A 14,612-nucleotide genomic window follows, 5' to 3' on the forward strand; every position below is an offset into this window, starting at 1 on the left:
TAAAATATAGCATTATGTTTCTCTCTCTTTAAAATCGAATATATAATTTATTTTCCTCTCTGAATGCTGTTGGATTCACATTTTACACAATTCGAGTTGACAAGAAAAAAAAAAAAAAAGAAACTTCTGAAGCCCAGCCTACTGTTTCAAAGTTGGCACCGCCTGTCAGGGTTTCTGCTTTGACAGAAGAAAATCTTAGGGCCCATAAAATTCTTAGCTTTTCAAAATAATTACGTGGGCCTCTTCTCTCCGGGTATTGCTGACCTCCCGGTCAAACGCCAAGACTCAAAACCCTCCCGAACAATAATACTTGTTTACTCATATAATAATTAAGAGTTCATTCTAAAAATTGCTCTTTATCGATTTATAGGATTTCATATTTATGATAAAAAATATTTGTATTATAATTTACTTTACAAGGATCATTTATATAAAAAATCAATTAAAATTAAAATCGTTTAGTTATCTAACTATATAAAAACAGATGAACGAAATTGGTAAAATCATCATGAATTGTCTATGTATTTACTATAATAGATTTGCTAAGTGACTTTAGTTTTAATTCATTTTTTATGGAGTTGATATTTACAGAGTGATTTATATCATGAACGGTTCTGATCATAAGCACAAAGTTCTGTGATTTGAACACGAAAAAATTTGAGTAGGAGTATTGATTTTACTCTTTATCATTTTTTAGTAGCCAAGCATTGTACCCTTCCCAATATCTGAATCGAAAATTTCATAATATATTTGCTCACACTATTTTCAGGAATTAATTTATATTTCTCTCACATTCTCAAGACTCGCTGTTATCATTATTAATTTTCATTTTCTTTTACATATATATATATATACGTATATATATATTTATATATGTTCGTGTACGTATATGTACATGCAAGCAGAATGAACTGAGATATCTGCATTTGGTTTTGTGCTTATATGATGAATGCGTATGCAGCTGATGAAGATCATGTGTTGGTTATTGGTTTATGTTAATTCATGATGGTGGGTAAGAATTAGATGAAGCTGTACGTTTGCATGTGCAGTTTATTGATCGATTTGGTTGGTTGTTGAGAAAACTATGATGGACAAATAATAACAATATTAACAAAAAGGGTGAAGTAGATACTTTGATAGGTTTAGGTGCATTGTATTTTCCACAAACATGTATTATATTAATTAGGGTTTAATGTGTTGGTTGTTTCAGTGAATTTGTAATTTCCGTTAAAAATTGCGTTAATTAATGTAATTATTGTTGCAATGATTTTAGGACTGAACTATGTCGTTTTAGGATATGCCCTGACAAGGGCATAAGATATCTTCGATCTGATTCCAAGTAACAACAACACAAGAGATTGAGTTGTCCGAAAGACGTTATATTGATGCAATGCAAATATGTTTTCTTGCTCGTTAGCGCTTTACCAATAACATAAAGCTTACTGTATCTCCATGTTTTCTAGAACTACATCAATTGTGAATTTCCTTTTGATCAATTTTAATTAAGGTGTTCATGTTTGCCAACTCTAAATGAAAGAGATACTTCTACAACCGCCTGAAGCCAGCTAAACTTGTTTGGACATCAATTTACAGAAAGCAGCACAAGAAGGTAACTAATTCCTGAATTGATCAGAAAAAAGAAAAAAACATGATTTTGTTAACAAGTAATCACTTGTAGTACTAGTAAATCTCTTCGCTTTGGTGCTTTGTACGTCGCTAATTTATGTCTGAAAAACAGTACAAGGACATAGATGCGGAAACTGTGAAGAAATGCCGTCGCAGCACGAAAAAGACATACTCAAGGTCCATTGTGGGAGCTACATTGGAGGTCATACAGAAGAAAAGAAGTGAAAAACCTTAGGTTCGAGACACTGCAAGAGAGGTTGCACTTCGGTAAGTATATGTTTTAGATGTTAAATTATGTTGTTGATGCACAAAATCAGGTCGATCTTGGACCAACGTAAATCCGATTGTGAATCACACAAACGCACAAGAACGCAAAGATATATCGTGGTTCACCCCAAGTTAAGGCTACGTCCACATTGGTATCGTTTTGGTTTCACTATGTAAATTGAGGGTTACAATGTACATGGAGATTATAGAGGCTAGGGTTCCCTTTTCTATCCTTTTCCAATGAGGGTGAAGGACCCCCATTATAGAATAAGGATTTCCTTTACCTCCTACATACATAATAGGCTCGGTCATGAGGCCCAAATACTAAGGCCTAGTATATGGTACAACATATGTCATCATTAATCAATCTTATGAACAAATATAGGCTTAATTAAGAAGCAATGATTAGTAGTTTATAATTATATATATATATATATATATCACTTGATCATGTATGCAGTCTGCAGTGAGATTAAGGAGAGGATTAAGAAAACTGAGGACGAAAAGAAGGCAAAGAAGGCAGAAGTAATGGCCAAGTCACAAAAATCTCAAGGCAAAGGGAACTTGCCAAAGGGTGCAGGACCCAAGGGCCCCATGGCTGGCGGGCCAAGGGCAAGCGCTGAACTTGATAACCTCCGATGATTGATAATTGATTGTCCTGGATCTAGTCTGGTTTGTTCTTTCATGGAACTTTTATCATTGTTACAGCTGAGTAGGTAAATAAAGGAGTGACAAACTGTCTGCATTTTTAGCAGTAAGTTAAAATGACAGATATGCTTGAGAGTGTCCGATTGCATGAAAGTCTTTCTCTTAGTTTTAAGATTTGTTGATCTGCAAGTATCCCGATCACATGAAAGTCCGTATGCTTGAGAGTGTGCGTTTGCTGCATGAAAATCCTTCTCTTGATTTTAAGATTTGTTGATCGTGCAAGTATCACGATTACATAAAAGTAGTTTATCTACTTTAAAAGGTTAAAGTAAACCTTGTTTTACAATGATTGGCATGCTTGAAAAGTAAAATCAATTGGAATAATCAATCTTAGTCTTGGGGTTTCTTTTAAAAGTGGGGAAGTAGGGTATAAATAAAAGTAAGCAAAGCAATAAAAGAACCTCAGATCTACCCAACAAAATTCCACAACCGCATAATTCTGATCGACCAACATAATTTTTTTTTTTCAAAAGAAAAAAGGTTAGCATGATTCCTGCAGACTGATTTAGCTGTTTCACCCTCCATCGTTCTCAAATTGCAAATAACACTGTTAGTTGCAGTAGCAAATAGTCTCATTTTATCAAGATATCATTTTCGTATATTGTCGGTACTTTTGATATATTATTAAGTTACTACGATAATAACACTATTAGAGAACTTCCCTAATATGTCATCATCGAATGAAAAGAAGAAGAATCATGCAGCACTAGCTAGCTATATATTTCATGTTTAAAGGTAGGGAATAAAGTGGAAACTTTTAGAATTATGATGGTAGGAAAATCATGAAACAACAAACCAGATTACTTGCTTTCCACAGATTTAGAGGATAAACTAATTTTTTTTAGACAGATACAAACAAAATAATTCAATCTTTAATTGCAGATATTTTCCTTTTCCCTATTAAGTTTCTGCTTGGAATTGGACCCCAGAAGGTAGCCCCTTCCACGTTAAAACGCGTACAAGCAGTCCATTACATTGAAAAGCTAAGTGTTGTGCGTCTGTTTCTTTTCTTTTTATATCAAGAAACGAAAACGAAACGGTAACTTCCAGTTATTGGTCACTCGGTCGAAAACGAGAGTCCACAGTTGCATGGTGTCCCACACCCAACACAACCAATCCACTCAAGCCACGTCGATACCTTTCCAATTCACCAGTGCTGATCACGTGCGATGGCACGTGACTTATGATGTGGAGAGCAATTATTGGCCGTAAAACACGTGCAGGTGTTGGGCTCAGCAGCTTATGGAACAGCCAATGACGGAGACTGGCGCAGTTGGAAACCGGAAAATGGCGAGCCCACCACTTTCTTCCACTCTCCCCACTCCATTAAACCGCCTTCCCAACAACTCCGTTAAAATCCCAGTTCCCAGCGAGTTCCAGAGAACCCCAAAAAACAAAAAACACCATTTTTTTTTTTTTTGGTCGCGAAAAACCAAACAAATGCCTGCAGAAGATGTGGAAAACAGGGGAGTGAAAAACCGAGGAGGACAGCAGAGCTACTCGTCGTCCTCGTACGCGGTGGAGAACGACGAGGCCCAATGGACTTCTTGGCTGGTGCCGATGATTGTCGTGGCGAATATCGGTGTGTTTCTGGTGGCCATGTACGTCAATAACTGTCCCAAGAACAATTATGCGGCGGCGGAGGGGAAGTGCACGGCGAGGTTTCTTGGGAGGTTGTCTTTTCAGCCGTTGAAGGAGAACCCTCTCTTCGGCCCTTCTTCTTCCACGTAACTTTACTTTCTCTGGTTTTCTACTTCAGTAAATTCATACCCACTTTCCAATTTTCTGTTTTTTATTTGTTGGTGTTTATGTTTTGGTGGTTGAAATTCTGGTCTTTGGGATCCACTTGAAATTTTGGTGATCCAGTTTTGCATGTTGTTGTGATAATAATTTAGCTGAATTGGGAGATCAGATTGGGAAAGTTTTGATAATCTGGGGCATATGTGATTTGATTTTTGGTGAAAATTGGGATTATCACTTAGAGAGTTGCTATTGACACTCAACAAAAGTCATCTTGCGCTCTTGGAAGTTCAATATGTTCTTGTAAGGGCGGAGTGAGGATGAACTTTTTGAAGTGACAATAACACTTTCATTGCTTTACATTACATTACGTACCCATCAAATTATGACTTAGATTTATTTTCCAAGACAAAATACGAACTCCAGTAACTAAATTTAAGAAGCGGGAGGAGGGCCCGTGTTCGTGCAAATTTCCCTATTTAGTTTCAATGCTGAGAAACCCCTAAGAAAATATGTGAAATACTTCAACGGTTGTAGCAAGTTCTGACAAACTGTACAATTTAGTAGCCATTGGATTGGATGCTAAACCTCGAGCTTGTGAAAGCTAACGGCCGGAGACAAGATTTCAAGCATCCCAAAATGTCAGCTTCTTACACATGCATATTAATATTAATGTTGTCAGAAGTTTTTGGCTCTTCCAATGGAGTTACTGACTAAGTTGCACATACTTTTAGAGCTCATTTGGTCTGTTTTGAATTTAATTTCATGCAACCAATCTTTTATGTTATGTTTTCATTTAATTAAGGCGGTGTTTTTGACTAGATATTATACAGCCGATCTTATTTAGTAAGATAAGAAGGTATTATCTGTTATTGTTTATGTAAGCCGTGATGTTGACTAGGATTCATACAGCCAAACCCACTTAGTGGGAGAAGATGACGGCGTCTGTTGTTGTTTATGTTTTCAGTTAAGCTACCTTAGTATATCTAATACATGGTTTGTCCTACGTTTAAATGAAGATTAGAGAAGTTAGGAGCTTTAGAGTGGACAAAAGTTGTGCATAAACATCAGGGATGGAGGCTTGTCACTTGTATTTGGTTGCATGCTGGCATAATCCACCTGGTTGCCAACATGCTCAGCCTCGTCTTCATCGGAATCCGCCTCGAGCAGCAATTCGGGTTTGGTATGTCTCACATTTTCCTACTTCTAAATACACGTCAAAGCTGAGGGCTCGTTTGAGAATGATTATGCAGAAATGATAGTATTAGTTACTCATATGTCATATAATCGTAATTTGGCAGTGAGAGTTGGAATTGTATACCTATTGTCTGGATTTGGAGGGAGCATACTTTCTTCGCTTTTTATTCGAAAAAGCATCTCGGTTGGTGCCTCCGGCGCTCTCTTCGGGCTTCTTAGAGCAATGCTTTCGGAACTAATTACCAATTGGACAATCTATACCAACAAGGTTAATCACCTCAACATGGAATTAGTACGGGCATTGTTATTAGCACTCGCTAATTTGCTTTTGTTTCCACAGGTTGCGGCCCTTCTCACACTTCTGGTCATCGTTGCCATCAACCTCGCCATTGGAATTTTACCACACGTTGATAATTTTGCTCACATTGGCGGTTTTCTTACCGGTTTCCTCATCGGCTTTATCTTTATGCCCCGCCCTCGCTTTGGGTGGTTGGAGAACCCGAATGTTCCTGCCAGAATCAGTGTCGTCAAGTCCAAGTACAAGGCGTACCAATATGTGCTATGGATACTCTCTCTCGTTCTGCTCATCGTCGGATTCACGGTTGCATTGTCGATGCTCTACCGCGGAGAGAAAGGAAATGACCGTTGCCGTTGGTGTCACTACCTCAGCTGTGTTCCCACATCTAGATGGCGTTGTGAAGAAAATTAACACTCTTATGTAAACTTTTAATTAGTTGTTTTCGAAGGTTAGAAACTGGTTTTTTCCTTGCAATGTATTTGTCGTGGATTTGGATATCCAAATTTTTTTTCATATGGTCCTGTTCGTGATTGCAGTTATTCTCCTTTAAATTGTTTTGAATTAAAAGATCTCTTGCTTGTTAATATTTCGAATTCTAAATATGGAGGGGAAAAAAATTAGGGTAAATTAAACTTTACCACATTAGGTTTGAGGTCTATTACAATCTCATACAACATCTTCAAAACATTCCCCTTTCATACCTCAAGTACTATTTTATTTCAATATAATACATCCATTACATTTTCCATCAATTGATTCGTTAAGGGCTGACGTTGTTTCCACATTTGTGCTGACATGGCTGCCAAATTTGTGCCACATGGCAAAAAAAAAATTATGCATCCAAAAACCCACCCCCACCTCCCTAGAGACCTAACCTTAGACTGCTCGCTCCACCAATCCCTCAAATTCAACCACGTCAGCGACCTCACATCCTTCAACCCTTTCCTTTCTCCTCTATCCTCTACCTCCCTCCTGCTCCCATCCAAAAACCCCAGAAAAAATCGCATCAACCACACTTTTATTCCTAAACTATCCTTGACCCCTCTCCAAATTTACCATTTATGCCGCCTTCTATGGAGCACTCTCAGACGTGAACTGTCACTACTAGAAGACGCTTGAAGCGGAAGCTCAAAGAAGACTTCAGAGATGAAAAGCTCAAGGGTGACGATCGGCCATATCTCGTCGGCCGGGTTCGCGATGGCATGGGGAGGGTTGCGGGGGCGTCGGTCGTGGAGAGAGAAGGGAAGGAGGGTTGTTTAGGGGTTGTGGGGGAGGTGGGGGAAGGGAGGGATGGGGCCCATCGGTTGTGGAGAGAGAAGGGAGGGGGGGTTGTTTAGGGGTTGTGGGGGTGGGGAGGGATGGGGTGTTTGGGTTGCAGGGAAGGGGAAGGGCTCGGGGAAGAAGATGGTTTTTTTTTCTCTCTCTTTTTAATAGGTTAAATTATTATAATATTTTTAATGGATAAAAAAATTATTTTTTTTGCCATATAGCACAAACTTGGCAAACCACGTGACACAAATGTTGCAACCATGTTAGCTCTTAACAGAACAATAAGTAGAAAATGAAATGAATGTATTATATTGAAATAAAATAGTATTTGACGTATGAAAGTGAAATGTTTTGAAAATGTTGTATGAGATTAATAGACTTTAAATATGAGGTGGTAAAGTGTAATTTACCTAAAAAAATTATTTGTGAAAAAAACTGTTCTGAAAATACCAAAAAGTGGGAAAAAAAAAAATTTAATGATTTGGCTTCGCCCGGGTTCGAACCGGAGACCTTCAGTGTGTTAGACTGACGTGATAACCAACTACACCACGAAACCAAGTTGTCAGTTTTGTTCTAACACACCCATTTCACGCGTGAATTTAATTGTTTGACTTTTTTTTGGGGTCAACAATTGTATGGCTCATTCAGCATTCATGAAGATCCACACGTTCTTTGTTTTACACCAACCCAACGATCACATCAATATAAAAACGCACTCGGTGCTTTTGGCTACATCAAACCTAGTACAGTGAGGTGTAGGTTGATGGAATTGTGCAAAATGGGAAGCCGAACATTGATGATGATCGGGGCGACGCTAACGTTGTTGTTTTCATCGGTGACATTGGTGTCTAGCACTGAAGACTGTGCTTCCGTGACGTCGCTTGTCGCCACGTGCTACACGTTCATCACGTACGGGACACCGGACCCGTTTCCGGGGTCTCCGTGCTGCAATGCTATGGCCAGTCTCAAGGTTATTGCCGACACCATTGAAAACCGGAGATTTGCATGTAGATGCTTGATGGGCCTCATTGCAACGTACAACCCAAATGCCTATGCCATTGCCACTTTGCCCGACTTTTGTCAAGTCTCTTTGGGCTTCAACATCGATCCTAATACCGATTGCAACTTGTAAGTCTCACATGGCTACTTGTCGAGAATAAAGTTTTTGCAACGGATATGTTATTGTGATGGTATCTCAAGTTAGTCAAATATTATTATGTCTAACTGAGTGATTTGGTGAGATATCCTCACAATGACATCCCGTGTAAGCAAATTTCTCTCACAAATTTTGTTTATGGTTTTGGTTTGGGATGGATGTGTAATGATGTTTACATGATGGTGCAGCATACTGTGAGTCACAAATTTGACCAAAATAAAGAGTCGGCATTCAGCTGCAGAGGAGGGAGCTAGGTTCGGTTTTGAGGTTGTTAAAAATATGAATAAGTGATGGTTTTAGTATTCTATACATAGATCCTGCGGATTGTACAAATTATGGAAATAATTATGTTAAACAAAACTTATTTTTTAATAAAAAGGAAATTAGTTGATAACTTCATCACGGAAGTCTACTATTTCAGAGGTCAGGAAGACTCAGAGGCATTTAAGCCACTTTCTGGCCAATATCATGTGATTCACTAATGTCAGAAATCGAATCCAGGACTTACCACCTGAAAGTCGCCCATAACCACTGAGTCACCCCGTGGTATCATTCCTTATCAATCTAAACTTTTCGAATAATTATTGGTTAACGGTGCTCGGATAAGACCAGGCTATCTTACCTTTTGCAAAGTAGCAAAACAAAATTGGGAACATAATGAGCCAAACGGGAAGCTTTTGGTTCACGGGGTCCAAAATTATTCCACGACCAAATATAATAAAGAATGTTGCTAATTATGATTTGGTTTGATTTGGTTGGCAATATGTATCAATCAATATCTATTCACATTTGGTGCATTTTGTCACAGACTCACAAACCCACAGAGGACAGAAAGGGTTAGTGATTCGTAATCCCAGCAATAAAGTGAAAGGATTTTCTCCGTGAACGTACAGTGCGATTCGATTCATGCATGAAAATTGGAAAGAATGTTTGTGTTGAAAATGACTTGGTAGATTATCATATAAATTTGGATCTTCTCTGAACCTTACTATCTGAAATTTAAAAATTAGGAAATTTGGATCTTTTAGTTCGAGTGAAAGGACGATCGAAGCTTATAGTTTGTATGAGATGGGTTAGCAGAATGAGTAAATAGAAAACGTTGGATTCAAATTGAGTAGTTTAGATTGTCTAGTTCTTGAACTCAGGACAATGAGATCCGAAGAGGATCTCTGTCCATATCATATATATCCCCATCACGTGATATCAAGTGTCAAGGAACACTTTTCTCTTGCACATGGATGATACATCCTCACCCCCTACCCACATGATGAGTGAGATGCGGAGGCCGGGAAATATCTCTGGTGTAATCAAGTTATTCTTTGGTGCAAGACAACCAATTCGTATAAAAAAAAAGGTGACCCCGAGTTAGTAAGGTTTTCCGATGTGCAAGGATCGGAGAAAATGTATATCGTACTCAGCTCTATCTTTGCTTTGCAAAGACAGCCAATTGGTATAACAAAAAGGAAATTATTCTAAAGACTCGAGTGGGTTTACAAGCAATAACAGATTAAAAGTTCGATATGTATACAAGCACACAATCAAAATTACATTGCAACGGAGTTTGAATCCATAAAGGTAGAGTAACAGTTTCGGAGACGATTTTCATCATTGGACATCCATAGTCCCAAACTTTGATTTAGTAAGAACAGTGTTTGTACATCTAAGGTCAAGTGATTAAATTCACAAACATCGCAGCCATAAGCAGAAATACATATATAAAAGAAGACACGCAACATCACCGCGGATTGAAGCTTCCAACTCTATTCAGGCGGCTGGAGCTGGAAAAGGCTTTATTTCGGAGGTCACCATCTTCAGCGAAGCTCGTATCTGAATAAGTTCCTGCATTGCAAAACTCCGGAACAGACTTCTTGGTCAAACAGTATTTCTCAAACTCAAGTCTTTGCCTAGGGGCACTTTGTGACCTGACCTTAGCGCTGAATGATTCCGTGTTAGCCATGTAGTTAGGGTGACCGGCATACCCATTAAAGAAGCCCCACGAGCACTCACTCCTTGCTGGCGTGAAGTGATGACCTCTTCTACCACTGCTTCCAGGTCTAGTGGAGGCAGAAAATGCTTGTGGGCTGTTCGGGGCGGTCCTAAAAGCTGCTTCATCCGTTGCCAAGGGATGTTTCAGATATCGCAGTGAAACAGCGTTGATTGAAGCTTGACTTGGATTGAGGTTTGATCCTTTTGTCGAGCGTTTTGATGGAGAGTCATATGTCATAAAGTTTGGGTTGGAATGATCTGATGACACAACGCGATGTGCTGTTTGAAAGGTTTGGGGTCTACGTTGGGAACCCAAGCGAGGCTTCCAAGTATCTACTTCAAGAATTTTGTCAACCTTCACATCATCTGAGTGCTCATATCTCAGTGAACTATCTCGGCGGTTGTCCCATGCACTTTCTTCCATCCACTGGTCTAACCAACCTGATGCCAGCCGTCTTCTATCTAGATTTATGGCGTCCCTTACGTTTGAATTTGAACGGCATCTCTAAAAATAACGGTGTGCAGTAATTTGATTAAAATCCAAGTTTCATTTAAATTTTACAAATGAAATCGAGATAAGTATCGAAGAAAGGAAGTTCAAAATGTCTCAAGATAAGATTGAACATCATTCACAGGGGTTAAATTTGATTGAAAGGAATCCCACAATTACATCTAAAACATCATAAAAGACAGGAGGCCTGAATGAAATCCTACACAGCGATCAAAGTAAATACCTGCAGTATTGAGGGCGCGTCAAATTTGCTGCTATAAGTGCGGTGCTGGTATCCAATTTTGTCAGGGCTTTCTGGCAGCTGCAAGTAAACATCAAAGAAAATGAATACCAATTACGTCGCACCAAGCAAAGTTGGACTCAATATGGTGAATAGTAGTCAAATTTGTCCTTAAGATGAACCAATACAACACTAATGGCGGATTCATGACAACGATATAAAATCTGAATCAAATTAAACTCGACAAAAAGAATCAATAAATGGAATGTGGTAGGAGGAGAAGAAAATTCTGCTCACCGGGTGATACGATAGTGAGGATTTACTGCTAGAATGTAGTGTTTCAGACATGAGTGATTGACTTGCACGCGCTCGGGCTTGGACTCTGACCAGTGTCTGCATACGCCTGAGCATGTCTGCCGATTGCTTTCTCACAATGCGGCCTCTCACCAAAGCTTGAAGCTTCACCAGTGATTTGAGTGCTCTTAGGGCCCTTCTTGCCTTTTCACAGTTTCACACAGTTTCGGACAATCGGACCATCAATATTGCAGCATACTACGAATTAACAAAATACGGTACAAAATACAAATCGAATGTATGAAACGTATGTATTACAATTACAATTTTTTTAAGTTCTTAACCGCAACATTGTTTACGGTGAATTTGAAAATTAGGTAGGACACACTAGCAACTCAACTCGAGTTCTAGCGTACAACTTTTAGAAAGGGAGAGGCTTGTGGAAGAAATAATGATATCACTCACAAAAGCATCCTTACCAAACAATCAAACAAAAGAAGGAACAAGAATATAAAACAAAAAACTCATCATCTACGTTAAATAAAGTCACATATTACACGCATGTTTGATTCTAAAAGCCTAAAATCGCTTTTGATTGACGTTATTGGCTCGTTTGGAAGTGTTCTAATCACCTAGCAAGAAAAACGCTTCCAACAAAAGAGCTTATGAGTAAAAGTGATTCCTACCGAAACAGTCCTGCATCATCCCAATTGCCATTTCATCCAGCTAATCTATGCTACTTACTCAATTAATTAATCAAAGATTAAGTTGAATAAATTCCAACTTGATCAAAATCCACTAGAGTTTGAATTCGAACTCAAGTGGAAAAGAAAAAGCAAAGGTCGAAAAGTATGGGATCAGTTTTCTCCAAGTGAAAGCCATCATGTCACCAGAAAGGATGGAATGGGCCCACCAGCTTAGCAGGACGATTATACCTACGTCAAATTTCTACAAAATGACAGTTTTGTCCTTCCCCGTATAATCTGGCATTGGTGACAGGCTAAAAGCAGAATAGCATAGATTGTCCAGGACGAGAAGAGATGTTTTCCGGATCTTTTTCATCAAAATTATCGAATTAAGTAATTTAGATCTTTGAAATTTCATCTAATGTTCAATCTGTTTTGATTCCTTCAAAATTATAATAATTTTTTACCATTGAACGAAATTTTAAAGATCCAGATCATTTGATTCGATGATTTTGATGAAAGAGATCCGAAAAGCTATCTCATCTCTTCTCGTCGAAGACGAAGGATGGTTCTTAATACTCTAATCAGCTGCGCCCACGTCATCTTGGACATTCCAAATACAAGTCCAAAAGACGATAATAACCCTTACGTAAGAAATAAAGAATAAATCCCCAGAACAATGTAAGTACGGATTACACGTACGAATCTACAGTTGGTCGATGTACAGTAAAACAATTCTGCGGATATCGCAGAGAATCACTGCTCGAACACTCCGACAGAAACCCAGCGAGTTGACACATCAACAGAAACTGTGTCGGCGGATATCTAAATTTTAATTTGGAGAAATGCTAATACACTCTCCACAGCGCAACTCCCGTGAATTCTCTAACATTGATTAGATCTTTAACGACAATTTTTGTATTAATATTATAAAATATTTTGTCAATATCATAAGACGTAAAAGAGTCAAACTTTGGGTGAGTTCTTTTGGCAATTTTCTTTATAGAGGAAGATAAGTCAAACAAGAGATATTTTTTAGAATGACCGATACATACGATAATACATTACTTGTTATTATATAAATAATGTGATATGTGTGTTAAAAAATTAATAATTTAAAAAATTAAAATTTTCACCCTGGTGTTCCCTCGCAAAGAAAAATTTCTTCTGAAACAGTTAAGCCCCTGTTTGTTTTCCGAGAAAATCTACGTTTACGAAGCTTTGAACTTCAAAGACGGTCCAGCTTGTTTCCCGAGAAAAGCTTTTGAAATTGGGTTACGAAAGAGGAAAGGAATGGAAGATCATTGGAAAAATGAAAATTTGACATTTCCAAAGGTAATTTCAGCTACAACTCAGGGGCAGAAACGGAAAAGAATTTCAAAAATGGGAAGTCACTAACCAGGTATCGCCGGAAAGCCGACTGTATCTTCACGGCGGCGAGATGGCGTCGGACAATTGACGGTGCCGCGGCGGGATGGCTAACTTGCGAGGAGGTCCCGGGTGGAGCACCATTAGTGAGGCGAACGACCTCAGCCGCCGCATGAGCCGCCGCGAGAGCGGCCTCAGCGACGGCGGCCGTAGCGGCGGCTACGGCAATCGCGTGCTTGTTGGCGTCCAGGCCCGCCCATCCTTGAGCAGCATCTGCTGACGCGGAGGCACCGAGCTTGTGCTTGTTAGACCCAGAAGTAGTAGTCTTTTGACTCTTTTCCTCGTTGGTGTGCTTGGTGGTCGGAGAAGGGTTGTTTTTGAAGAGTTTGCAGCCGAAGAGTCGCCCGAAAAAGCCCATTTCTCATGGCAGTAGGAAGAAGAAGTACATGAGACGAAGAAGTTGGGGAATTTGTGAGGTGGTCGTGAGTGAGAAGCCAAAAGCCAAAAGATGCAAGCAGTGTTGGAGTGACAAGTGAGTAAGCGATAGAGAAGAAAGCAGAGATTTATGGACAAGTGTTTTAGTTTGGAGAAATCACTGGGGAAGATGGACAAACGTTGAGTTTTGTCGCACAGATGGATGGGACCGGTGCATTAAAAATGCAAAAGATTTTTCCGAAAAGACAATAAGTGTAATAATATATTTAGTTAAAAAATTAAAAAAAAAAATTAACGAAAAGTTCAAAAAAATTTAGTTTTAATGAAAAATAAAAAATAAAGATGTAGTGAATAATACCAGAAAAATGTAAAAATGTAATTTTTTATTAAAAATAAACAGTACTAAAAGTATTTCGTTAAAACTCCTAAATTAAAAATAAAAAATTTGACTAATTATTACTACAATTAGTGTACCAGATTATCTTGTCTACACTTGAAAAATTCTCAAATTCAATACAAAGAACTTTTGGAGTGTTTTTCAATTTTATGTCGGCCTTTAATCCAAAAGAGCGGTTCCAATTAAAAACAGAGAGGAGCAAATGGAAAAAATAAACGAAAAGGACTGCCACCGCCGTGGCCGAAGCTAAGGCCGGCGGCTGAACCAGAGACAAAGAAAGAAAACACTCACGCATACTGAGAAAAACTCACTCAGAGAGAGAGAGCTCTCACGCAGGAGAGAAGTACACCTTTTTATGTCGGCCCTAAATCCTGTGTTTTACATCTCTAGTTGGGCTACAATATGCACATTGATCCATTTGTTAAAGGTTGGGCCAAATTCAACTCTTAGACGC

At 38.8% G+C, this 14,612-nt stretch overlaps 3 protein-coding genes, 1 non-coding gene and 1 pseudogene across 4 annotated transcripts; 3 read left to right on the forward strand and 2 right to left on the reverse strand.

Annotated features, from left to right (window-relative positions):
* The first annotated feature begins 1,023 nt into the window (after positions 1–1,023).
* On the forward strand, positions 1,024–2,535 carry LOC137721115 (large ribosomal subunit protein eL24-like; annotated as a pseudogene).
* Positions 2,536–3,861: 1,326 nt separating this feature from the next.
* On the forward strand, positions 3,862–6,351 carry LOC137720999 (RHOMBOID-like protein 2). The gene is made up of 4 exons (XM_068460129.2): positions 3,862–4,328; positions 5,361–5,524; positions 5,643–5,806; positions 5,879–6,351. Exons 1-4 carry the CDS (start codon positions 3,889–3,891, stop codon positions 6,245–6,247), a joined length of 1,137 nt encoding a protein of 378 aa, XP_068316230.2. The 5' UTR covers positions 3,862–3,888; the 3' UTR covers positions 6,248–6,351.
* Positions 6,352–7,587: 1,236 nt separating this feature from the next.
* TRNAV-AAC (transfer RNA valine (anticodon AAC)) lies at positions 7,588–7,661 on the reverse strand. The gene has a single exon. It is a non-coding gene; the product is annotated as a tRNA-Val (tRNA).
* A 196-nt stretch (positions 7,662–7,857) lies between these two features.
* On the forward strand, positions 7,858–8,660 carry LOC137721117 (Bifunctional inhibitor/lipid-transfer protein/seed storage 2S albumin superfamily protein). The gene is made up of 2 exons (XM_068460229.2): positions 7,858–8,233; positions 8,450–8,660. The coding sequence occupies exons 1-2, from the start codon at positions 7,869–7,871 to the stop codon at positions 8,457–8,459; spliced, it is 375 nt and encodes a 124-aa protein (XP_068316330.2). The 5' UTR covers positions 7,858–7,868; the 3' UTR covers positions 8,460–8,660.
* Positions 8,661–9,860: 1,200 nt separating this feature from the next.
* On the reverse strand, positions 9,861–14,515 carry LOC137720564 (protein IQ-DOMAIN 23). The gene is made up of 4 exons (XM_068459646.2): positions 13,358–14,515; positions 11,276–11,476; positions 10,982–11,059; positions 9,861–10,752 (listed from the first exon to the last, which is right to left on the reverse strand). The coding sequence occupies exons 1-4, from the start codon at positions 13,742–13,744 to the stop codon at positions 9,997–9,999; spliced, it is 1,422 nt and encodes a 473-aa protein (XP_068315747.2). The 5' UTR covers positions 13,745–14,515; the 3' UTR covers positions 9,861–9,996.
* Between the last annotated feature and the right edge of the window lie 97 nt (positions 14,516–14,612).

Source organism: Pyrus communis, chromosome 1 (genome assembly GCF_041283825.1).
Source record: "Pyrus communis isolate YQ-2024b chromosome 1, ASM4128382v1, whole genome shotgun sequence".
Lineage (NCBI taxonomy): Eukaryota > Viridiplantae > Streptophyta > Magnoliopsida > Rosales > Rosaceae > Pyrus > Pyrus communis.